This window comes from Vigna radiata, chromosome 3 (genome assembly GCF_000741045.1).
Source record: "Vigna radiata var. radiata cultivar VC1973A chromosome 3, Vradiata_ver6, whole genome shotgun sequence".
Taxonomy (NCBI): Eukaryota; Viridiplantae; Streptophyta; class Magnoliopsida; order Fabales; family Fabaceae; genus Vigna; species Vigna radiata.
Window position 1 is genome coordinate 6,067,827 of NC_028353.1, and position 23,786 is coordinate 6,091,612.

Genomic DNA, 23,786 nt, shown 5'->3' on the forward strand with positions numbered 1-23,786 from the left:
TAAGCTGACCAAAGAATTCTAAGAAAAGTTTCTTCAGTTCTGAATGCGTTACATGATATTTTAAACTCAAGTTATTTCCAAGATATATTGTTAAACTACAAACTACAATTTTCATGATTTAAAGAATTACATGATGAATAAGAATCATCCGAACAAATGATAGGCCTTATTAGCATCAGCTCCAGAAAACTCGTATACTGAGACCACGTCAGTCTCAGTATCCTTTTGTTCTGAACACCTAAAGCTCTCCTTTTCCTCGTTGAAACAGGCAGAATTGTAGAAATCCATTAGTTGTACTTGTATGTCTATCTATTAGTGACAGGACTACTTTATACGTGAGGATCCACAGCAAGTTGAATAGCGATTTTAATCATTTCATGACTTAGAAGAGCCACTACTGCCTGTTGTCATGAAAGATTCACCACAACCACACTGACCTTTAGAATTTGGATTGACGAAAATAAATTCCGATCTGACAGGAGAAGCAGAAAAGAGTAGCGGTTAAAATAAAAGCAAAAATAACAAGGCAGCAGCAGNTCACATTAGGAAAAAAAGAAAGGAAGAAAACAGATGAACCAACAACAAAAACGAACACAAAAACTGTACAATAATTTTCATGCCCTTTCATTAACAGCGTCCTTCAGTGATGCAGACATTTTTCTACATATATTTGAGATAGAAAAAACACTATTCATTACCAGAGGTAAGCATAACACAATGCACAGGAAATAATTGNCTACTCCAAAAGCTCGAATTAACGCACAGTGAGAGTAACAGAGGTGGTATATAGTTTCTGTCACAGGCAGATCAATGCCCAAACATGTAATTCCTAAATNAAGATAAAACGTAAGCTACATTCCGTTGAAGAGAATCTAATCAAATTAATGTCTTCTAAAGCTTAATATATTTAATATATTGTTGCATTTGGGTTTCAATTCTCTTTCTCTACACACACATATTCAGTATTTAGAAATCATAATAATGACATTATGTCTGGATTCAACTCTTACAGCAAATATGTTATGCCTGCAGTAAGAATATATTTGCCTGTGACTTAAACTGTATAATTAGCTGGTTTCCAATAAGGAGAAAGTTTTGTGATGGGACGATTTCATACAATGCGATGTATGTGTCTACCAATATCTGTCATAAGCTTTGAATATATTTGTTTTTGAGTAACAGTTTCTGCACGACTGATTATGTGTCTCTATTCAATAACACTGTAAATTACTTATTTAGCGTATCTCATCTATGAAACAAACAGACTTCTGCATGTCATAAGTCNTGTACTTTAAACATTGCAAGTGTTAGTTGTGCTCTTAACTGTTTTACTGTATAAAGAATTNAGTGAACTAGCCAATAATGGTAAGGTGCACATTTCTTGAGGTAATCNCAATTAATTAACAGGGATGAAATGCTTATTCTTATTTGTTTTATTTAATCACAGGCCAACATGGTTGTATAAAGAAAGGNGATAAAATAAATTAGAAGTCATTAAATTCCATCCTACATACACCACTAGACTACTAGTTTTAATACTCAAAAATTAACAAGCATTAAATTCTGTTACAGTAGTGGAACACACGCACTACTTGTTTTAATACTGTGTTTCTTTTTATCTTTTCAAGGTGGAAGAGCCCGAATGTAACTTTTGTAGACACTTAACAGATTTGGGTATGGGTTTAAAGTGAAGTCGATGCCACCATGACAGTATGACCATAGACTAATTACGTGGTTCTCCTAAAGAATAACAGAAAACAGTTACCAAAGCATTCACACAAACCTCTCATTACTAACATGGATATACTTTATAAACTAAATTCCCTTAAAAAAGATTCTATATATGTTTTGGAAGTAATCAAGTATGATTATTTGATGATCGAATTACATCATCTGTGTTGAGAGTACGAAGAAATAAGATTTCAAATCTACCTACTTGGACACATAGTTTGTAGTTCGTGCTCTACTATATTAGTTAATGATACAGATCAATAATTAAGATCAATTAGAACACACATATATCCGGAAGTATTCAATTAGAAGTAAGCGAATAACAAGCTCAAACATCTGATCTACTTTCTTTCATGTGCTATTATGTCATAATGAGTCCAATTTTAACCGCCAGAACCAGAATAGACAGAAATCCTCAATAACAACTTTGAATGAAAATTATCCCTAAAATATTCAGTTTTACATCCAGAAAATTGGCACAGCGGATTCAATTAACAAGAGTAACAATGAATTATTAAAAATATGAATGCTTCCCAATTTCAGACAGTTCCCACGGAAACTGATAATTGGTAGAGGATGAATTTCTACATCTAAAAAGAAACCAACAGAAAAAGGGATAAGCAATCAACAACTTATTTTAATGTAGATGGAGCAGTTTAAAACGATAATCTTAACATATCTGAGTCCCAAGTCCCAACCAAAATATGATTACGGCTTATAGATAGAATTATCATCCAATTCTCAAATCACAATACAACAAATAAAACATAGCAAAAACAGAAGAAAAATACAAGTTGAGCATGAAGAGAAAGTGTTAGGGAAAATATTTACCTTAGTTTGTCATCTACAAAATCCATTTTAGTTCCAATGACATGCATAAGGGCCTTTGGATCAATCAATATCTTAACACCCTTATCCTCAACCAACTCATCAAACCTTCCTTTTTCATCTGTCAAAAACAACAGGAAACTTAATTTGAAAGGTCATAACTCAGTGCAGTAATACATCCATCTCCAGCTCACCACAATTGAAAGGAATAATCAGTAAACAAAAATAGAAAATTCCCAACAGTATTAAACTTTTATCCATGTTACTCATATTTAGGACTTGAGATTTATATGAGAATTTATTACCACCAAAGGTCAATTTTTCTTATTTACCCTATTATTTGACATACCTCAGTGCATGTGTTTGACTAATGGTGTATTAGGAGTCAATTAATCACGGGAGGAATATCTTCTAAACTTGAGTTGTGTAACAGTATGACAATGAAATACAAGTTTCATAAGAGACGAGTTAACATAATTTTTAGAGGTGAACTAAGACAAGTTAAAAACGTTTAAATTTTCAATAGAGCACCATGGTGATGAATGATGCATGCAGCAGACTTCACCCAATGGATAAAAGTCCTTCTTGTTGACTGTTGCCATCACTTACATTCATCGTCTTAGTACTTACGTAGTTGGTCACTTCCTTAAGGTATGACGTATTTCATCATCTTAGATGAGACTTCAAATTTTACTTACTCATTTTAATCGTCCATAACTCTTATTTCTGAAGACAATAAATTAAGCATTTTCACGCTAGTGTGCGTAAACGCGGTATGATATGAAACCAAAGACAAAACATCCAACAAAAAAAACACAGTAAACCAATCCAGATTATGATGAGACGCGATCTCAAAGACGATAAACATAGGAGCATAGCATAAAAATCGACAAAAATCGGTCATTCACAAGCACCGATGCAAAATTCCTGGAAAAGCAAATCGTCGAACACTCCTTTCGAAGATTAAAAAACCGAATGGATAATCATATACGTAAGAAAGGTAATTTAACGAGCCTAAGCTAAATCATTTAGGATCAACCTTCTCCTATGATTAAACCGTAGGGATTTCAGGACGAAAAACTCATAATCAAATTGGATTCAGCTAAGTTATCAGAGAAAAAATGTTCCACAAATCTACAAGATATACGATATTTCGAGAATAGATTAACAGAAAGAGTGAGAGACCTGCGTAATTGAGGGTGTAAGATAATCCATTGCAGCCGCGAGCCTTGACTCCGAGCTTCAAGAAGGGCCTCTGACGCTGCTGTAGGAGCTGCCGTATTCGCGAGGCTGCGGCATCTGTCAACGACACAGCTTGGCGGCGCGCCGCCGTCCCTATCTTCTCCGCTGCCACGCTCATCGCCTTCGAAGCCATCGAAGATTAACTATCCGTATCCCGTTGTTTTAGGACGGTTCCTCTCTTTTTCAGGTTTGGCGCGTGGCCACCACGTTTGTGGCTATGCTAGGCTATTCGTAGAACGTTCCTGATGAAACCTATGCTCTGTGCTTGTGTGGCCTAATTCTATCTGTCTGTCACCTCTCCGGTAATTTTATCAAAGCTCAAACAACAATGTACAGTTATTAGACAAATTATACATAAATACATTAATAATTCAAAATAATTTTATATCTAGATATGTATGAAGCAAATATTACTTATGTGATAACTCAGCATTTTGACACGAATCATTTACACAGATGCAAACATGCAATTAATAAAATTTACCTTTTTAGATAATAAAATAAAATTCATTTATTATTCAATAACTTATGTAATAATTTTATACTCTAATCTAAATATACATATAACAAACTTGATAATTTTTATAATAATTATTTAAATTTTGTAAACTTATTTCAGTGAAAAATATTTTAAAATTATATGAATAATAATATTATTGGTTAATGATGTAAAATAGTTTATATTGTCAGTGAGTATTAAATTTATTTAATTAAGCATAAAATATATTTAGTTATTCATTTTCATTTAATTTAAGAAGATTAATTTTGTTCTAACAGGTTGTTGAAAAGAAAAGCCCTCTGGTCGAGTAGGGGTTTTCAATTCCAAAGCTGTCCTGTCTGTATATGTTGTTGGCGTTGGCATTGGGACGCTCATCGCACCCAAACAAAACCCACCTTGCGGACCAATTTCATTTCTCACTTATCAACAAAAACAAAACACCTCAAAATGCAGACACGCTCGTTCTGAGAGAATAATTCCACTGCTCCTCTCCATATCACCACTCAAATGCTTCTCTCACTCTCTCAGAACCCTTCAGTTTTCGCAGGTTTTCTCTCTTCCTCTAATCTCCAAAATCTTTCGCATTTACTCTTCAACTTTCACATTACACATCTCCATTTTTATGCTTTTTAAGTGTAACATTCGCCGATTCTCCCTTTTCGCGCATTTCATTCACTTCTATTATCACCGCCGCACTATATGAACTACACTCTGGCGTTGTTTACTTCATTTTTTTCACGCATGACCTAAAATTCGGTGATTCTTTATTATTTTATTTACTTATTTATTTTGCTGACAGGTAAAGGACGAAGGAATTTCGAGCGAATTGCAACATTCACGTATTGAATTTACTGCTGCTAATTTTTTCGTGAATTTATCAGAAGCTGCTATTTCAGTACTGTGAAAATGGCTACCTATTATGCACCTTCGAATTCTAGAAATTCAGCGGGGGTGCTAGCTGTTGTTGGAGGAAGAATAATTTCTGAGAATCACGGTGTCAGATCGTGCTCTTTGAAAATTCAAGAAAGCAAGTACGTGTTTGGCAGCAGCAGAAAGTGTGGTTCGATTCAAGTGAAGTGCTCCACGAATTCCCACAGTATCAGTCGCAAGGATCCTTTTCTGGATCTGCACCCTGAGGTTTCAATGCTTAGAGGAGAAGGAGGGAGTGCATTGAATAACCCTGGACCTAGAATATCAGGTGGAAAGGTGGCTGAAAGCTTAGAAGCTACCATGAATCCAAGTAACTACAATGAAGCTAAGATCAAAGTCATTGGTGTGGGTGGAGGTGGGTCAAATGCAGTCAATCGTATGATTGAGAGTTCCATGAATGGCGTGGAGTTCTGGATTGTTAATACTGATATTCAAGCCATGAGAATGTCACCAGTCATTCCTCAGAACCGGTTGCAAATCGGTGAGGAGCTTACGCGAGGTCTTGGCGCTGGTGGTAACCCTGAGATTGGTATGAATGCTGCCAAGGAAAGCAAGGAATCAATACAGGAGGCAGTTTATGGAGCTGACATGGTCTTTGTCACTGTATGTTCTGTTAACCACTTTTCCTTAGAGATATAGCTTATGCTAACTGCGTGGCAGGTTTGCATTGTGAATTTTGTTTGTAATGCCTTTCTCACCACTACCTGTCTTGGTTTTAACATATATGCTCTATTGTAGTACCAGAATATATGTTTGTAAGCAATTAAAAAGTTGAAATATCTATGATGGCAAATAACGTGCATGCAATGTTTTCTTTATCAATTTTAGGAGGAAATTATCAGGAAATGTATAATATTCTGGTCTTTATTGTTTTCAATTTTTTTATTAATTATAATTGTTGATTAAGGTCTGTTAGAAACAAGTAACCGGCAGTTCATGATTTTTTAAATCCTCAACTTTATCATTTTTCAAAATTTTCCAGTTCTACAAAACTGTTCACTGTTGCCAGTAAATTTGAAAAACTAGAATTCACTTGTGCAGGCCGGAATGGGTGGAGGAACTGGCACTGGCGGAGCTCCAGTTATTGCTGGTATCACAAAGTCAATGGGTATACTGACTGTTGGTATTGTCACAACTCCCTTTTCTTTTGAAGGACGAAGGCGGGCAGTTCAAGCACAAGAAGGAATTGCAGCCTTAAGAGATAATGTTGATACACTGATAGTTATTCCAAATGATAAACTGCTGACTGCAGTTTCTCAATCTACCCCTGTAACTGAAGCATTCAATCTGGCTGATGATATTCTTCGACAAGGTGTACGTGGTATATCTGATATTATTACGGTACGGAATCATTAAGATCTTTGAACACAAACAATTACATTCCTTTTGCTTCTTTTTCTCCTATCAAATCTTGATTGTAAATGGAGTAAAGAATGATATGGAAACCTTGAGGGATTTTTTGACAATTCAGCAGTCCTTACCTGTTTACTAATCTGTTTAATATGTTAGTTCAAAATTATGTTTTACCATTAGTTTATTTGCTACAACTCTCACATTCTCTGCTATCAATTTTGAACACATGTAGACAAAAATACTCTGGCCATCCCACTAATCAGATGACCTGGTTATATATTTCCCATGTCTCAAAGTTGATGGTGTTAGTCTGAAATCTCTAATACTGATTTTGTTAATTAATTGCAGATACCAGGATTGGTGAATGTCGACTTTGCTGATGTTCGAGCTATAATGGCCAATGCAGGTTCTTCACTTATGGGGATAGGAACTGCAACTGGTATGTATGGGATGGGAACTGCAGATGGAGATCCATTGCTGGTCCTGAATCCTGATCTTCTATTTGACCTAAATAACTAGCGAGTTTTCCGTACATTGTATGGTTATTTCTAAATTAATTAAATTTTAAAATATAAATTTAAAACAAAAAGTATCATTGATTCATTGTTGAGAAATCAGGTATCTTTAAGAAAGAAAAATGTATAATAAATGTCTTCACTCTCACTAACGAGAATTTATTGTAATAGATAGTAATAAATGAAAGAGATGATACTTTTGAAATTAATAAGATTATGAAAATGAATTATTTGAATTAATACTCATTGATATATATTTGTGAAGGAGGAGGGTTGTGTTGGCCTCTTGGTAGCCAATACAAAACTCAAATTTTCTATGATGTATCAAATTAAAATTCGAATTAGGAATAAAAAATGTGAAAGAAGGGAGATACTTGATGTAGAAGTTACATCTCACGTGGCTTGCTTAGAAAGAGTGTATGTCCTGAAAGTCCTCTCGTTTCAAAGCTAGTACTCAAATTTAGTTTATGGCAATGGGTTGCTTCTAAACCTCTGCATTGCTAACTAAATTATATTAATGTCTGTAGATGGTATTGTGTTGCTTGAACTATGTATGAAGAAAGACAATTATAAACATTACCTTATCATATGGATCATGTCTATAACTTAAGGGGAAGGATTATTTGACCGAAGTTGTTTTAGAGGCATTGCCTTGAGAGTTGAAAGCTTCAACTTGCAACTGTCTTATATTGCAAATCCAAACAAAGCAAGATGAAGATTGTATAATGAATTCTGAAGGTTATGGCACTTTAAAGTTGTGGAGAAATACACATTTATGTAGAACATTCATTCCCAGTCCTCGACAATAAAATTATAACCCTGTGCTGATCAATTATTAAAATACAAATATATTATTCTCCTATTGCTGTACACTTTTTTATGGGGAAGGAGGAGGGCCTCCAAATTGATGAGCATATCTTGATCCATAGTTTCATTTATTATTGAAAAATTGAAATTTATCTTGATTTTTTTATATTGAAGGGAAAACAAGGGCAAGAGATGCTGCGCTAAATGCCATCCAATCACCTTTATTAGATATTGGCATAGAAAGGGCAACTGGAATCGTATGGAACATAACTGGTGGAAGTGATTTGACCTTATTTGAGGTAGCTAGCAATTCCTGGTCCTTTACAGGGTTATCTTTATTTTGTAGTCGTTTGATCTGAGTACGTACAAGATGCTTTTTTCCCCTTATTCTTTCTTTCGTTCTCCTTTTTTTATTTTGAAATACAATCTTCCCCTTTTCCTTTGGAATCTGGGTTATATAACAACCACTGAAGTTACGATTTTCTGAATAATTGAACCTTGTGACCATGTGCTGAATTCCATCATGATACTTTCTCACATGATTAAGATGATTGTGAATTGTATAGGTTTTACATGGATATGATATTAGGCAAAGATTAAAAGTCTGAGACTTATAAATATATTTATAAGACACACAAGTCCATCTAGTAATCCAATTACTATAATTCTGTAGTCATACTTTACAGGCAAGCTAGCTTGTTTTTGAAGGGACTAAATAATTCTTTGAGGCATATATTGGCATCCATTTCGTGAGCAAAGAAATAAAATAAGCAACCCTTCGGTTCTGAACTCTTAATGGCTACCTGTTTAACAATCTGCAATCTATTAATTTCGTCATACCCCATATATTTATTATGGTCTTTTGTATGCTATGGATATAAATATTATTATTTACAGGTAAATGCTGCAGCTGAAGTTATATATGATCTTGTGGATCCCACTGCTAATTTGATATTTGGAGCAGTAATAGATCCATCACTCAGTGGTCAAGTAAGTTAAGCTGTGCAAGCCCTTGAATATCATTTATACCAACAATTATATGTCATGTCAATATTCCTCTTCCTATGGATGAGTTAGGCAACATTACCACTGTGCAGTGCGTTCAAGACCTAGAATTATCCTTTTCTTTCTAGGAAGCACTGTTAGGAATCCGAGAGGAAGATCCTAACTGAATATCTCACTCACTGATACGCACTTTTGCACATAGAGAATCAAATAATGGGTATATATTATTTACTGAGATGAAAGAAAGAACACGGGTCAATGAGGGCCTAACCCCTTTCTCCTGGTGTAGAAACCTGTCTATACAAAAGTATATGATTTCTCTGACTAATCACAGTAAAACGTTTTATTCTATATATACCCATACAACCCGTACTACCCGCTGTATCTCACTGCCTCACCGCCCAAACAGGTGGGCCTTGGGCCTTCTTTTTCTTCCTTCTTTCATAAACTATCCAACCCCTAACAAGCACACACACTTCAAATATTCGCCATGTGCATCTCACGTTTCATAAACATTTTAGGTACTCCTACCTACAGTGTACTATTTAGGATTATCGTTTTTATATAAATGACACTTTTCACTTGAAACATGCTTAAATTGCACTTTTTACTTGTCATCTAATTTGATAGAATAACTGAAAATTTCAAAAAATGTTTTATCATTCTCTCTCGTGGGATTAGTCGTTTTTTTTTTTCCTTTCCTAATTTGTTTTCTTAACCACTTAGAGTAAGTAAATAGATAAGGGTCCTCTTGGTTGTATGAACATGTTGAATCCATCCATACATTGTAATACATTTCAGTTAATGTCAATTAGTATTTCGTTCTTTCTTATCTATCCTCCTCCTTCTACACCACACCTAAAATACCACAACTCAAACATAATTTTTAAAATTATACTCTCTTTCGAGAGATGAAATGTGCTACTATGAATGCCCTTCTAAAGACATTTGTCCTTTCTTTACAGCTTTTATTGTCACCGAAAGTTAATTTTGAGCACTCGATTGTTTATTTAGGTCTTCAGAGGATAAAATAAATTTTAAACTCTCTCCTATCATTTATGAACTTAAAACATTTTCTCTTTTAAGATTTGTGCTTTTATGTTAATTTTATGCGACATATGTTATTTAATACTCATACTGTTCTATCATTTTTCAAATTTGGCATTTAATAGGTAAGCATAACACTAATTGCAACTGGATTCAAGCGTCAAGAGGAAAGTGAAGGGAGGCCTACACAGGTATGACCTCTTCCCTTCGTGCGCCAATTAGCCACCCCTATTCCCAGTCCCTCCTCCCCTCTCTGGTCCAATACCTACATGATGGTGCTTTCTGTCCAAAATGCAGGGCAGTCAACTCATACAAGGAGAAACCATTGGTATCAATAGGCGGTCTTCCTCTTTCACTGATGGTGGTTTTGTTGAGATCCCTGAATTCTTAAAGAAGAAGGGGCGCTCACGTTATCCAAGAGTTTAATAACCTTTCGCTCAAGTTCTTTAATCCCTCGCATCTCTTTACCAGACAAATTTTAGGGATACAAATCTCATCAGCTTAGGCATTAGGTCCTGTTTTGCCCTCTTTTACATTTTTAGGTCCTTTTGTGTATACAGTGTTCAGGAAAGCAAAGCACTTTCCAAACCTTTGTGTTGAGTTGAGGCTTGTTGGAATGTTCTAATAAATTTATTAGTTTGTACTTTTGTACAGAGAATATATCAGTATGGTCAAGGCTTGTTAGTGTTACCAGCAACTCAAGATTAAATTCGTATACATGACAATTCTTGGTTCCGAAGAGAAAACCGAGAACGTTTCACTTTCTCAAAGACCAGGTGAAGCTCTCCTAGTCTATAATGGTCTGTTTTGAGAAATACAGTACATGAAAATAAAATGGATGAGGAAAAAATATGTAACCATAAAGGTGTTTGGTGGAAAGGAAATAGATAAAGGATAAGGAGAAATTTTGACAAAAAATAATAGATTGAAAAAGTATTAATAATGAGACTCACTTTTATTTTTTTTTTAATTTCATCTTCTCTGTTTATTTTCTACTAAATCATCAAATTAAAATTCATTTTCCGTATTTCTTTTTCTCTTCCAGCCAACCATCAGAAAATATATTTTACTGAGAATCGTAGAAATAAATTATTCTATTGTATTTTAAATATTTTTCATATAAACTTCTCCTTTTATTTTCCTAACTAATGTTTTAGGATAAATGTGGCATGATGGCATGACTCGCGAAACCGTGTCTATCAATATAGCATTATTTTTTATAAATATTATTTTTATCTGCTAGAAATATCAATCAAGTTTCTATTTTCTTAAAGGCTAAAACTGTTGGCATGCTTAAATGAAGCCATAAGTTCAAGAAAAAAAATATTATTTTCTCTATTCCAATTTTTTTTTTCCACTTTATATGATGTTAATGTTGTCACTCGAAGACTAAGAAATACATGTTTTAACATAAACATTAAGGAATATCATAAACAATACTATATGTACCTTCTTTTTCTGTTTTTCTTTAATTAGTTATTACACAGTTACTCCCACTAACTCGGAAAAAATGTTGAAATAATGATATCATATTATTACTGTTTTATTTCTCTATCCTCCACTTTAATATATTATGAAATTGACAGAAGAAGTTGCCATTGATCTCAAATGTTAAAAATTATTTCTCCTTGTTAAACTCGGAAAAAAAAAATATATTTTCTGACACCTGAAAAAGGAAAAGGTTTTTTCGATTGACAGCTTTTATAGAAATTATAACTTTTGTATTTTTAAGGAAAAAATATTTTTCACGAAAAAGAGAGGGAAAAGTAAGGAGAGAAAATGTTAAATGAAAGTAAAAGAAAAGTACCATTATCGACGAAGAAAATGATAAATATTAGCACCGTGAGAGAAAGAACGCAAAAGAAAATCAGATAGCTCAACCTGATTGGCTAAAAGAAAGAATCACGCAAGACACAAAGCAAATGCAGATGAACGTCGGTCCTCCAAAAATCAATCCCAGGAATCGTGCTTTCTTCGGTACAAAGCGTAAGAACGTGAAAAAAAATCGGAACCTCTATGATTGCAATTTGTTTTTGTTTTAGTTTTCGCATTTCGTTTTTGTGATTCGGTTTGAATCTCACAGGAGAAGATGGAAAACAGTGAGGAACAGAAGTACGGAGTTCGGAAATTAGAGATCTCAGACAAGAGCAAAGGCTTCATCGAGTTGCTGCAGCAGCTCAGCGTTTGCGATTCCGTCTCTGACAGAGATTTCGAGAATCGATTTCGAGAGCTCAGTGCCGTTGGAGATGACCACGTTATCGGCGTGATTGAAGACGAGGCTTCTGGAAAGATCATTGCGACGGGAAGCGTGTTTATTGAGAAGAAATTTTTGAGAAATTGTGGCAAAGTTGGGCATATTGAGGACGTTGTTGTAGATTCCAGCGCTCGTGGGAAGCATTTGGGAAAGAGAATCATCAGCTTCCTGACGGAGCATGCGCGTTCCATGGGATGCTATAAGGTCATTCTTGATTGCAGCCTCGACAATAAGGCGTTCTACGAGAAATGTGGCTTCCACAACAAATCCATTCAGATGGCTATGTATTTTGCTCACAACTAGTTTGCTACTGTCTCGCCTTCGTTGATGTTGGATTCGACAAGCCCTGGGAGGCTAATAATGTTGGGGTAATGAAGCTTCTGGACTCTGCTTAATTCAATTACGATTATGTGTCATGCCGTGTGATGTGCTTTTTTTTCTGCAACGATAAATTTGGTCGCTCAAATTGACGTGATGCTAAGTTGTTTGGCATTATCGGTGAATCTTAGGGGCTATTTTTAAAAATAAATTTATATTCTTCATGTTGATCTTCGTTTTAAGATTTCGACATTGCATAACCTCTTGAAAAAGAGATTACACGTCTAATATTTCTAATGATTTGGTTGCTACGATAATAAGTAGTCCATGATATTGTTAGGCTTTCTTAGTAAATTGATAAAATCCTGTTTTAAATAGATCTCTGACGATTTCGGATTTTCTACGGCTTCGTATTGGATTATACGTTCGTTTTAAACTAGTCAACTGTAGCCAACATAAAACGGGGTTGATCTTTTTATGACTACCCTGGTAAGGGGTTAAGATTTGGTTATTGTTGTATTGTGATGTGATGTATTTCTTCTTGGACTATTGGTTATGTAGACTATTGGTTGGTTTCAGTCGACTCGGTATTTCTTCTTACTGGAAAATATTGTATGATTGGTTACATCATTATTAGTTGCAGAAATAGATTATGATGTATGTTATATTCAGTTGGATTAAGCTTGATATTGCTCTAAAGGTTTGCTATTAAAATTTGAGCTTTATTGGCAGATTCCGAACTGTTATAATAGTGTCAAATTTGGAAAGGTATGGAAGCATTAGGAGGAATGGTTTTTATTTGCGGATCCATGATTGTTTGTAGTTTTTACTAATTAATATGCTATGCTAAGTTCTAGTCAAACAATTCTGAATATGTACATGGTCCGTTGAGTTTTGTTTGTTTTTCTTGATGTCACTTATATAACTACTGCCTATTAGGCATTGCCTATGTTCCTTGTTTCCTATATGTGATGGTATTTTACATGTTGCTGTTGAATTCAATGTGTATGAATACTACTCAGATGCTTTTTGCAGAGTTTAATATCACTATTGTATCTGAGTCATCATATTGTCTGGGATGACATAATTTTGGACACTTCATAGTTTTGATTGCTCCAATAAGTATCAATTGTTTTCTCCTAGTTTTGTCAACATAATTATCAATTTTCATTTTTTACTGTGCTCTGGTTCTTTACCTTCCCCCAACATAAAAGACAAAAAGAAGATTTTTTGCCCCTATAATATCAAACCCTGTCCGTCTCCTAGCCTCTGAGGTTACCCATTCCCTTTTCTTTTTCCTTGTATTGAGAACTCAATTTCTCAGGTGGCACAAGTTGGTCCTCAGTTCCAATTCTGACGTCAATTCCCTCATAGCTAGGGTTGGGTATAATTAATCTAATTGCACTAAACTATAGTTTATTTGTACTATATTAAACTATAAAAACTAAACTATTTTTACAAATAACTAAATTATACCATTTTGTGGTTCAGTTTAAAAAACTGAACCTTTACCGTTACAGTGCAGTTAACTGCATAAACTATCTTTTTATGTTTATCTTGCTTCGTGCTTTGTGGTGAAGTATTTTCCTATCAATTTTTTCTTTCAATCATCAATTCATCACAGTTAGAAAGATTTTTTGTCTATGGTCCTGTTGATGTTCTATTATTGCAATTTTAGATTTAATTTTCTCATATTAAACTTATAAGTTTTTATTTCTGATTTAATTTTAGCATCTTAATTGGGGATTTTTATTTTGTTAATTTTTGTATTAATTAGCTTTTTTTTAAGTTTAGACAATCCAAAGCATAATTAAATTGTGTCTCATTCTTATTCAATTCTTCATGAGGCAATATAAACTGACAATAGTTCAGTTTATAGTGTTTAAAATATTTAGCTATCAAACCACAGACAATGCTGGCTGTAACAAATTATCTGGCTTTGACGATGAGATGCTCCGGCCGAAGCTCATTAGTAGAACATTCTTTCTCTATTTTCATCCACGACTCAGTCAAGAATCTTAATTAAGAAACATAGTTTTAATATGTTTACTAATTTCATTTATTGATTTATTTTTATTTATTAATTTATTTGTCAATAATTTTAAAAAAAATTAATCCATCTATGCACTTGAAATTGTCCCACCTTGAAGTGTCAGCATATCATATGTTAAAAAACTTTACGGCGTTATTTGCAGTTAATGGAAAGAGTTTTATTGAATCAAATTGACAAAATTAAAAACTTAATTGATTACTTTCAAAATTAGAGGACTCAATTGAAACAAACTCCTAAATATAGGAATTTTCGAATCTATTAAACTTATTTTAATTTATGCCCTAAATATAGGAATTTTCGAATCTATTAAACTTATTTTAATTTATGCCGTAACTATTTTTACACTCATTTTATATATATATATATATATATATATATATATATATATATATATATATATATATATATATATATATATATATATATATATATNTATATATATATATATATATGTGTATATATATATTTTTGGTGTTTCATCTGATATTTTTGGTGTGTTCACCAAAATAAAATCATTCATTTTGTTCTGTTTTTAAACAATAATAATAAAGAAAAAAAAAAACGTTATTATGTGATAGGAAGAGCTCACAATAATATATATTGTCGCAAGGGAAAAAGTTTGAAAAGAATAAGAGAAATATCTTTTCTGGCATCTAAAGCGTATCTTTCTCATCAAAAGCACGTCAGAAGAGAGAAGTGTGTAGTATATGTATATTTTGGAGACAATAACGATGAAAATGAAAAATATTACCATGCAAAAAATAAAAGACGGTTAACAATTATTTAATAATAAATTATATGTTAATATTTTATTAATTTACATATTTAAAACGGATGAATCACGTACTATCACAAATTTTAAACTTTGTAAAAAAATTATTAAAAGAACAATTTTGAGAAAAAAAAAATCAGATAGGCAAAGGTGATTGGTTGAAAGGGAAGAATGAGAGAGGCATATGCAGATGAACGTCAACCTCAGAATCCTCCAAAAATCAATCAAAGGAATGGTGCTTAGACAGAAGAGAAGAAGGTCTTTCTTTTTCTTTTCATTCCATTTTGGCTTATTTATTAAAAGTGAAGCAGTGGGAATTGAAAGACCACAGAAATAGAATCCCATCTCAAACAAGACACGTACGTTTGTCACTTACCATACAAAAGAAACTCTTCTGTGGGCGACGTGTAATCTAATTTCTCACCCACTCCCTTTGCTTTATTCCCCACACAACACCCACTCCAATTTCAAATCTCTCAAAAACTCTCTCTGCATGAACCCTTCATGGCTCACCGATCCTCTGCTGAATCTAATGACCAGATTCCTTCAAAGAACCTTAAGACTCCCCATCCAAGTAAAGATATCATCATCAACATGGAGGAGGAGGAGGAGCAGCAGCAACAGCAAGACCCCTTATTCTCCCTGACCAAAGTTAACCATGATGGTATTCATAGAGATAAGGAAGACCCATCTGCTTCAAAATCCCTTCTTTGCGAGGAGGAGAAAATGGCATTGCAAGAGGCTGCTAAGGAAAGTAGTATAACAGAGGGTTTAGAAGAGGATGATAGTGGACGCGAGAGGCTGAAGCGGCATAGAGTTGAAGTGGCTGGGAGGGTTTGGATTCCTGATATGTGGGGTCAGGAGGACCTGTTGAAGGATTGGATAGATTGCACAGCATTTGATGCCCCTTTGCTTCCCAGCAAAATCTCCACTGCACGAGAGGCTTTGGTTCAAGACTGTACAAGACCAAATGCTTCTGGACTAAGAATAGATAACAGGTGTTAGATTTTTCGTTTCTGTCATTCACTTTAACGACAACCACATATTCATCACGGATTGTTTACTAATCATATAATCTTTATATAATCCCATTTCTTTTTTCTTTATCACAATTACATTTTCGGATATTTTTATGACTGTGTTTTCAGTTTCAGCACTTGTCTTTCTTTCGAGAAAAAACAAGTCATTAGTTCAAGCAATTTCCCAAATGCTCTCTCGCTCTGAACAAACCTTGACCCTTAAGTGCCTCACTTGAAGCTTCCAATGTGTAATGTACATAACTTTCAGCCTTTCAGAAATAATTACGTTTGTGTTTTAAAAAGTTTAGTGTATTGGAGTTAAAAGACGCATCGTTTCTAACTCAAACATATTTTATTGCAACAAATGCCAACGATTTAAACGAACCCAATTTGGATAGAAGAAATTTTATTTACGAAAACTTAAGTGCATCTGTTTAGTCACGATTCATCAAAACTCTTTCAAATTGTATGGTCAAATGTCAAATGTAAAAAAAGTGAAGGAACCATTTGCATTTGGACCCTCATGTCATCTAACTCTGTAGTGTATATCACGATATTTATGATGCTCATTTTTTTTATACACTAGTCCTTCCTGTGCAGTATACATTGTTGGCCTTTACAAATGACTTACAGGGGGCATACTAGTGAAAATGTGAAATTTACGGCTAACAAAATTTAGTGAAAACTCAAAGGTAGCTTTGTGACCCGTCAAGAAATTGTGGACATGGGGTTGGCTACATCTTGCTATAGTTATGGAAACCAATTCGAACATCAAGTTGCCACACCGTTATTATTAGTGAGTATCCTTACTTTTCAATCTATCGTTATAACTAACGAAAGTAAAGCATATTTTACGATCCCAGTTCACCCTAGAGTAAGAAAATTTTAGCAACTCTTGAGCAAAAATGTAAAGTTTAGTAGACAGTAATTACAATTTACAGTCACACTCCTGACTTCCCTAAAAAATACAATAATCAATATCTGTTTCAAATTTGTAGTAAATAAAACTTAAGATAATAGAAAAAGAACTATGAGGGTGCCTGCACATCTAGCACTTCTATAGGCTTCACCAGTGTAAATCTGTGCTACTCATACAGCAAATGAGAAAAAACTAACATCATCATTATGATATCAACTCCCACACCTTGATTGTTCCATCATCACTTGCAGAGGCTAGCAGCGGCTTCTCCTATTTAGTAAATAAAACCGTTACCATTTGCAGAGACAGACACAAGTAGGAAAAAATGCTAATATAGGTCACCATTCTCTAAATATGTAAATGATTGTTTGATTTAAGAAAAATTAATCGTTTCTATTTTTGTTTACTTTAATACAGAATTTACTTTCTAGTTTGTACTTGATTCTTCGAAAGATTCGAGCACGAAACAATGAAAAGAATAAAATGTTATCTTCATTGCTCCTATACAAATCTTAAAAAACAGGAAACAAAAGTTGTATTTATAACTAATAGTGAAAAAATAAAACTTCCTTCTCAAATCAAACGGCCCCTAAGATTTTGTAAGTTATTAAGCTGTCCTTAGCAAACTACATTTTCTTTTTAAATTTCTTTTAACACGAATGAAAATGTATTTTATCTTTCGTGATGCAAAGTCTACCAATGCCTGTCAGTTAAACACATTACTGATAATAGATGCCAGCAAACCACGATTACTTCATTGATCATGCAAGTTATCACAATGATATTAAGAGGGTATATTCAGACACAGACACGATAAGCTAAGAGCATTATCTAATTTAGCAGTGAAATCCACCATTCCACCCACTCGATGTGTGTGGAAAGAGATACTCATTGCATTATCAATGCGTTTCCATTAGAGTAGCGTCTGAGAATCTTACCCCAGGGCTCCACTGCACAAAATTTACATCCATGTCATGGGCCTTCTCTTTCTTTAGCAGCAACTTGTAGAGAGGACCACCAACCTAAGCAATGAAATTGTCAGTTTTGACCTTTTTTTTCTTCTAGATAGTGGTATGCATCTACAATCTATAAAGACAGTCAATTATTTAAAATCCTTGTGTTCAATTTTGGTCATTATTTTACGACACATTAATACAATCTCATAGTAGTTTGAATTTTTCAGGGACTTGGATTTCAATGATTTATCACTTAATAACAGCACAACTGTAGAGGTTCAAAACACCCCAACGTTCGCAGACACCGAGAAGAGCATCTAAACAAAAGGATCCGATGCAAGTACGAAAATATACATTGAAATTGAGAAGGGAGTTTATTATATTAAGAAAAAATGGAAACCAGCTGCTCCAGCTCGTCAGTAAACTCAAACAGTATGCAAGAACATCATGCTAATCTCTCCAAAATAAAACACTGTTCAAATAAAAACTAGATCCAGATAAAGAAAGTTGCAAATAAAGTTAATATTATGACTGAGTGACTGAGCGTTGTCTGCATCTATGTTGTAAATAAAGAAACATGTGCCATTGGTTTGTCATTTCTTTTGCTACTCTTGTCCTTGTTAGCAAGTACAAACAGATCAAAAAATTCCAGGCTAATGATATGCACAAATAGCCAATAGCATTATAGAATCACGAAGTGTCTGATTTAAAGTGCGTGATTTTACAGCAGAAAGGAAACTAGTAATGGGCACAAAGAATCCGGTGCTTCTCCTTTCTGTGCAGACTCTTCCTACACTTTAGAAAAAACGTGCAAGGATAAAATATCGATATGCTCCCACTGGCATCCCTACTGAGTTAAAGTTACAAGTCGTGATAAACAATGACACTTGCTCTCCCCACCAGAAGTCAGAATGAGGAACAAAGAGGTTCTTAGGATGAGGGACCAACAGCCACAGTTGATCAGCAGATTAGATTTTCTTATCTTTAAAACCAGCAAACTCACAGCATAGGTTAGCTGGACATTTAAACTTTAAACCAAACAGAGTCTTTGCAATTTATTGTGCAGCACCAACTTAGTAACTGATATTCTCTTCTTAATTAGGATATCCAATATATGAGGGATTCTCCAGTAGGAGAACACGTGCACTTTTCTGAGTTTGAGACGTGAATATTCAAGTTAACATTCCCATCTGTAGTTTCTAAAATATTCAATTAATAAACTAGTCCCAACCATAGATAACCTAATTTTTTATAATTATACACTACATTCTGGCAACCAAATTTATCCATTAGGCAATAAGTACACAAAGTACATTAGGAATGAATGACCACAATGTATCATTTGAACTGCTTATGTTATTGGGTAACTGCAGTAACTAGTAAACAATAGGCATACCTGACTTTCATTGTCATCCACAAAAAGGCGTATAGCATCATCAGCGGCTCCACTGGCAAAGATACCTTCTCTGTCATACCAGCACAAAGGGTGCATAAATGTCATATTTACAAAAAGAAATTAAATAAGATGATACAGCTCACATCTGATATCATGATAACAAACAAGAAGTGCATCATTATATTCATCTGGCTACCAATTAAGAAAATGGAAAGCAATAAGTGATGAATTAACGTTTCATCCACAGAATGTTGCATAAATAAAAAATCATTCTTAAACTTCTTAAAATATCAGTGACCCAAAGACTGAAAGAGGATAATCCATCCACAATGTACGAAGAAAGTCAGCACAACTTTCAAATATGGGGGTTGGCCATAACATAATAGCTCCTTTATTCCACAATAATGTTGCTTAATTTTACATCATCAACATCAGGAATAGACAGATAAAAATAATGGCATTCTCAAAGGCAGAAATTGCATTAACAAAGGCAGCAAATTTATGTAAATGCCCAGTGAAACGCAAGTGCCATTTTACCTTGACCAATGAACTGAGAAAATTGTCCGATCATGATACCCGGTAAGAGTGCAAAGATGTTTCCTGAAATTCCAGTAAGAAAAAAAAAATTAAAATATCCGGAAAGGAAAGGAGTATATTAATATGCCTTCATTATTAAGTGATATGCTATAGTAAAAAATAGTATTATGAACACAACCAACCTATGCAATTGATTTTATAATATTTGAAAGAAACTAACGATGGTGTTTCAATCTATTCCAAACTATTGTATGAATATAGCAGAATTGATAGTCAGCTATAGTAAAAATTAGTATTATGAACAAAACCAGCCTATGCAATTGATTTCATAATATTTGACAGAAACTAACGATGGTGTTTTAAACTATTCCAAGCTATTATATGAATATAGCAGAATTGACAGTCAGATTACGACTTCAAAGATCAGATATATCAAAATTAGACATTTCAAAATATTGAGTTTAAGATAAAGTAGCAGGGGATCGTGAGACAACAGCAAGCAAGCAATGGGTCATGATGTAGTCATTATAGTTATCAATCTCAAAGGACACAGCGCAGTGGCAAACTCTAAACTCGCTATAGCAGGATAACAGGATGGAAACTGTTTTAAATAATATAATACAAACTAAAAAGTTATAGTGCGCAAATAAATCCTCAAAACAAAAGAAAACCCAAAACTAATGAAATTCAAAATAAATAATAGAAGTCACAGTTTAAGCACATAACCACCATCAATCTAAGTGCAATAAAGGCATAGTAATGAAGTCAAAATTTGAAAGAAGATGACGAAATTATTAGAAAAAATAAATACAAAACTATATCAAATTATGTTAATGTGATCTGGAAAGTTGAATAGGAGAATAAAGGATGAAACAAAGGAAAAAAAGCTATCCTTAAAAGTCTGAAGTAAGAAAGGTCAAACCAGAGGTAACTTCATAGTAGCCAGCTATGCTATTTTCGCCATTATTATGACCGAATGACAATTATCTTCACTATTTGAATCCCATAGCAAATACGTATTCTATAGAAGGGGGGGAATAATGTAAGAGAGGCAAAAAGGAAACTAGTGAAATACTAACCAGGGTGCAAACCCACCACCAGATTGAATCTCTGTGTTTTCTGTTCCCCAGACCTTCACGGTAAGATCATCGCTGCCATAAAGGTTTGCCATAAAAAAATGTCACAGAAGTTAAAGAAAGTGATAAAACAATTAAAGACGCGAGCAAAAGAAATTTTGGCATACCTACACGAAACCATTCTGTCACCACTCGCACTGAAGGAGAGAGCCCAGACAGTGGAAGTATGTCCACTGACAAATAACAACGTTATAAATAAATGAATTAAATTAGAATTAACAATAACGATAATGGCCAACATATATGCAAAATACATTTTACATAACATACGGAAAAAAACACTCGTTGCTACAAATATATGAAAACCAAGAAGCTATAAACTTGAAGGTGATGAAAGAGATCAAGAAGTAGTACTTATTAGGCACCCCAAGGGTTTGGACGCATTGCCAATCGTCACTATCACCTTCATCCGCCCAAACCTGAAAGAAATGAAGTGTTAATTTTGTACATTGCTCAATCATTCATCCGCAAAGGAAGCAACCACAAGTAACAATAAAGAAAAAAAAATGAAAATAAAAAGGCAGAGGCACTTTAGCATCAGCGATACCTTAATATTATTATCATAACTACACGAAAATAAGATATCCTCTGTGGGATGCCACTTCACCATTTTCACATCCTGCGCATGTCCTTGCAGCACAGACACGCACTCAAACTCATTCCCGGGCAGAACTTCCCATATCCAAACAGACTTATCTCTACTACAAGTAGCTAGCAACGTGCCAGACGCATTCCAACACACACTCTTCACTTCATTTTCATGTCCCTGTAGTAAAATCGCATTCACCTCAAAGTAAAGTTCAACTATCAAAGAACAAACGTCCTAATTCATTAAACAAAAAGGTTGAATTTAGCAATAACCTACCTCCAAAGTAGAAACACACTCAAAATCGCCACCAACATTTTCCCAAATGGCAGTGGTGGCGTCGAAACTTCCAGTGGCCAAAAGCTTCCCCGACGGTGACCAAGCACAAGATCGAACAGTTCGAGTGTGTGTTTCTTCCAAAACCGCCTACATTCCATTTCCACAAGCAAAGTAAACTATATTACACACACAATTTTCTTCAATGGTGAAATATAACATAGAATTGAATTTCACAACGATTGAGAATGGAAATTGATATGAGAAAAGACCTTGCAAGCCCATAGACCAGAGGAGAGGTTCTGCTCCCAGATTCGGACGGTTTTGTCGCCGCTGCAAGAAGCAAAGACGAGCGGAATACCGGCGTGTCCAGTGGCGGGGTTCCAATCCAAGCTCCAAACCCTATCAGTGTGACCTTCGAGTCTCTGAATCTCTTTCAGCTCCATCGTCACCAATCGCCTTCCCTCTCTGCATACACCGCAAACACTGACCCGTTTATTGATTCTCAACTTTCTACTCTGCTATTTCCTACTTTCTCACTCTTCTCCACGCCACGCGTCAGAGAAAATTAGTGAAAATGATTTTAACAAACAGACAAAAACAAATCACCAATTGGGCCGCCGCCAATTCACCACGGCGTGAGCACAGGGGAAAACTAGCTACCTACTGATGCACGTTTTTGGGTAATCCATGGGTACCGTATCAAAATTATACCATGGTTTTAGACTGGGAATATACAATTCTCTATGAATCATAGAGAAAAAAAGCGCTTTATAATACAATCGCATTCGAAGCGAAAACGATAATTTCATTTTTCTTATACTGAATTTACTTCCTGTAAATAATAAAACGTGGTATTTAATCCTACACAAATGGGGAGGGATTGAGGCAAATAATAAAATTTAATTGAACATTTAGATGATATTCAAATTTTGCTAAAAAAAAAAGTCCATTGTTTTAGAGATTTTTGAGGGATTTGTATAAATTTAGGTTGCGCTTAATCGATTTAAAGCAGCTTATATTTAATTTCATCTAAACTTTATATTTCAGCAAGTTTATTTAAAGGTATTAGATACATTTTATTACTTTAAAGAGTTAACTTACAATACAAGTAGTTTCGTATCAGGAAAATGATATTTTGACAACTTCTGGATGACAAATTTTTTACACCGATGACGTGTCACGTTGTCATTGGTCGACTTTTAAGAAAATAAGATTTATTTTTTTCATTTTCTTAAAAATCGACCAATGACAACATGACACGTCATCGGTATCAAAAAATTGTCATCTTCAAGGTTGTCAAAGTATCATTTTCCTTTGTATTAAAACATTGTTTACTATATAGGTGTTTTGGTTGAAAGATGATAGTAACCATTATTTTCTCTTTCTAAATTGTAGTCTTTTGACATGATTGTAGAGATCATTAAACAATTAGGAAAAAAATGTGTTATGGAGTGAAGTAGTGGAGGATGAAGCTTAGGATCAATAACAACAAAACTTATTTTGTCGTTAATATTATCTGATTATTTGTATCATTCAATATCATAATTTACTAAGTGTATTACTAAGGTCAAATTTTATTTACAATAGTAATTATAAGTCAAATT

At 34.2% G+C, this 23,786-nt stretch overlaps 5 protein-coding genes across 11 annotated transcripts; 3 read left to right on the forward strand and 2 right to left on the reverse strand.

Moving 5' to 3' along the window:
• On the reverse strand, window positions 1-4,100 carry LOC106756793 (iron-sulfur assembly protein IscA-like 1, mitochondrial). The gene is made up of 3 exons (XM_014639377.2): window positions 3,745-4,100; window positions 2,563-2,680; window positions 1-472 (listed from the first exon to the last, which is right to left on the reverse strand). Exons 1-3 carry the CDS (start codon window positions 3,932-3,934, stop codon window positions 376-378), a joined length of 405 nt encoding a protein of 134 aa, XP_014494863.1. The 5' UTR covers window positions 3,935-4,100; the 3' UTR covers window positions 1-375.
• Window positions 4,101-4,616: 516 nt separating this feature from the next.
• Window positions 4,617-10,674, forward strand: LOC106757781 (cell division protein FtsZ homolog 2-1, chloroplastic). The gene is made up of 8 exons (XM_014640571.2): window positions 4,617-4,847; window positions 5,100-5,833; window positions 6,272-6,571; window positions 6,932-7,022; window positions 8,080-8,204; window positions 8,803-8,895; window positions 10,083-10,148; window positions 10,255-10,674. The coding sequence occupies exons 2-8, from the start codon at window positions 5,207-5,209 to the stop codon at window positions 10,381-10,383; spliced, it is 1,431 nt and encodes a 476-aa protein (XP_014496057.1). The 5' UTR covers window positions 4,617-4,847; window positions 5,100-5,206; the 3' UTR covers window positions 10,384-10,674.
• Window positions 10,675-11,778: 1,104 nt separating this feature from the next.
• Window positions 11,779-13,482, forward strand: LOC106757236 (glucosamine 6-phosphate N-acetyltransferase). 2 transcript variants are annotated; one of them, XR_002667356.1, is made up of 3 exons: window positions 11,779-11,943; window positions 12,041-12,579; window positions 13,262-13,482. XR_002667356.1 is itself a non-coding variant. In XM_014639862.2 (2 exons), the coding sequence occupies exon 2, from the start codon at window positions 12,047-12,049 to the stop codon at window positions 12,512-12,514; it is 468 nt and encodes a 155-aa protein (XP_014495348.1). In that variant the 5' UTR covers window positions 11,779-11,943; window positions 12,041-12,046; the 3' UTR covers window positions 12,515-12,846. The 2 variants fall into 2 exon arrangements, 1 of the variants encoding a protein (XP_014495348.1); XM_014639862.2 differs by lacking the exon at window positions 13,262-13,482 and having other exon boundaries at window positions 12,041-12,846.
• Window positions 13,483-15,446: 1,964 nt separating this feature from the next.
• Window positions 15,447-18,844, forward strand: LOC106757645 (protein BIC1). 5 transcript variants are annotated; one of them, XR_002667358.1, is made up of 4 exons: window positions 15,447-16,352; window positions 16,503-16,626; window positions 16,974-17,169; window positions 18,476-18,580. XR_002667358.1 is itself a non-coding variant. In XM_014640367.2 (2 exons), the coding sequence occupies exons 1-2, from the start codon at window positions 15,859-15,861 to the stop codon at window positions 18,567-18,569; spliced, it is 588 nt and encodes a 195-aa protein (XP_014495853.1). In that variant the 5' UTR covers window positions 15,447-15,858; the 3' UTR covers window positions 18,570-18,844. The 5 variants fall into 5 exon arrangements, 1 of the variants encoding a protein (XP_014495853.1); XR_001375526.2 differs by having other exon boundaries at window positions 17,007-17,169; XR_002667357.1 differs by lacking the exon at window positions 16,503-16,626.
• On the reverse strand, window positions 17,249-22,938 carry LOC106757643 (protein CIA1). Of its 2 annotated transcripts, none has more exons than XM_014640364.2 (11): window positions 22,789-22,938; window positions 22,452-22,647; window positions 22,183-22,329; window positions 21,865-22,083; window positions 21,672-21,736; window positions 21,425-21,490; window positions 21,261-21,332; window positions 20,182-20,244; window positions 19,645-19,714; window positions 18,231-18,314; window positions 17,249-17,562 (listed from the first exon to the last, which is right to left on the reverse strand). In XM_014640364.2, exons 2-11 carry the CDS (start codon window positions 22,623-22,625, stop codon window positions 17,497-17,499), a joined length of 1,026 nt encoding a protein of 341 aa, XP_014495850.1. In that variant the 5' UTR covers window positions 22,626-22,647; window positions 22,789-22,938; the 3' UTR covers window positions 17,249-17,496. The 2 variants fall into 2 exon arrangements, with proteins under 2 accessions (XP_014495850.1, XP_022634991.1); XM_022779270.1 differs by having other exon boundaries at window positions 22,843-22,886.
• Window positions 22,939-23,786: the final 848 nt, after the last annotated feature.

Coding starts and splice junctions, on each gene's coding strand:
- LOC106756793 (XM_014639377.2), bottom strand. CDS start 3,934: ATGGCTTCGAAGGCGATGAGCGTGGCAGCGGAGAAGATAGGGACGGCG. Junction 2,681..3,744: donor TTACACCCTCAATTACGCAG/GTCTCTCACTCT, acceptor TGTTTTTGACAG/ATGAAAAAGGAAGGTTTGAT. Junction 473..2,562: donor TTTGTAGATGACAAACTAAG/GTAAATATTTTC, acceptor TTCTCCTGTCAG/ATCGGAATTTATTTTCGTCA.
- LOC106757781 (XM_014640571.2), top strand. CDS start 5,207: ATGGCTACCTATTATGCACCTTCGAATTCTAGAAATTCAGCGGGGGTG. Junction 5,834..6,271: donor CTGACATGGTCTTTGTCACT/GTATGTTCTGTT, acceptor TCACTTGTGCAG/GCCGGAATGGGTGGAGGAAC. Junction 6,572..6,931: donor GTATATCTGATATTATTACG/GTACGGAATCAT, acceptor AATTAATTGCAG/ATACCAGGATTGGTGAATGT.
- LOC106757645 (XM_014640367.2), top strand. CDS start 15,859: ATGGCTCACCGATCCTCTGCTGAATCTAATGACCAGATTCCTTCAAAG. Junction 16,353..18,475: donor GGACTAAGAATAGATAACAG/GTGTTAGATTTT, acceptor TGAATTTTTCAG/GGACTTGGATTTCAATGATT.
- LOC106757643 (XM_022779270.1), bottom strand. CDS start 22,871: ATGGATTACCCAAAAACGTGCATCAGTAG. Junction 22,330..22,451: donor CTGGTCTATGGGCTTGCAAG/GTCTTTTCTCAT, acceptor AATGGAATGTAG/GCGGTTTTGGAAGAAACACA. Junction 19,715..20,181: donor TTCTCAGTTCATTGGTCAAG/GTAAAATGGCAC, acceptor CTGGTATGACAG/AGAAGGTATCTTTGCCAGTG.
- LOC106757236 (XM_014639862.2), top strand. CDS start 12,047: ATGGAAAACAGTGAGGAACAGAAGTACGGAGTTCGGAAATTAGAGATC.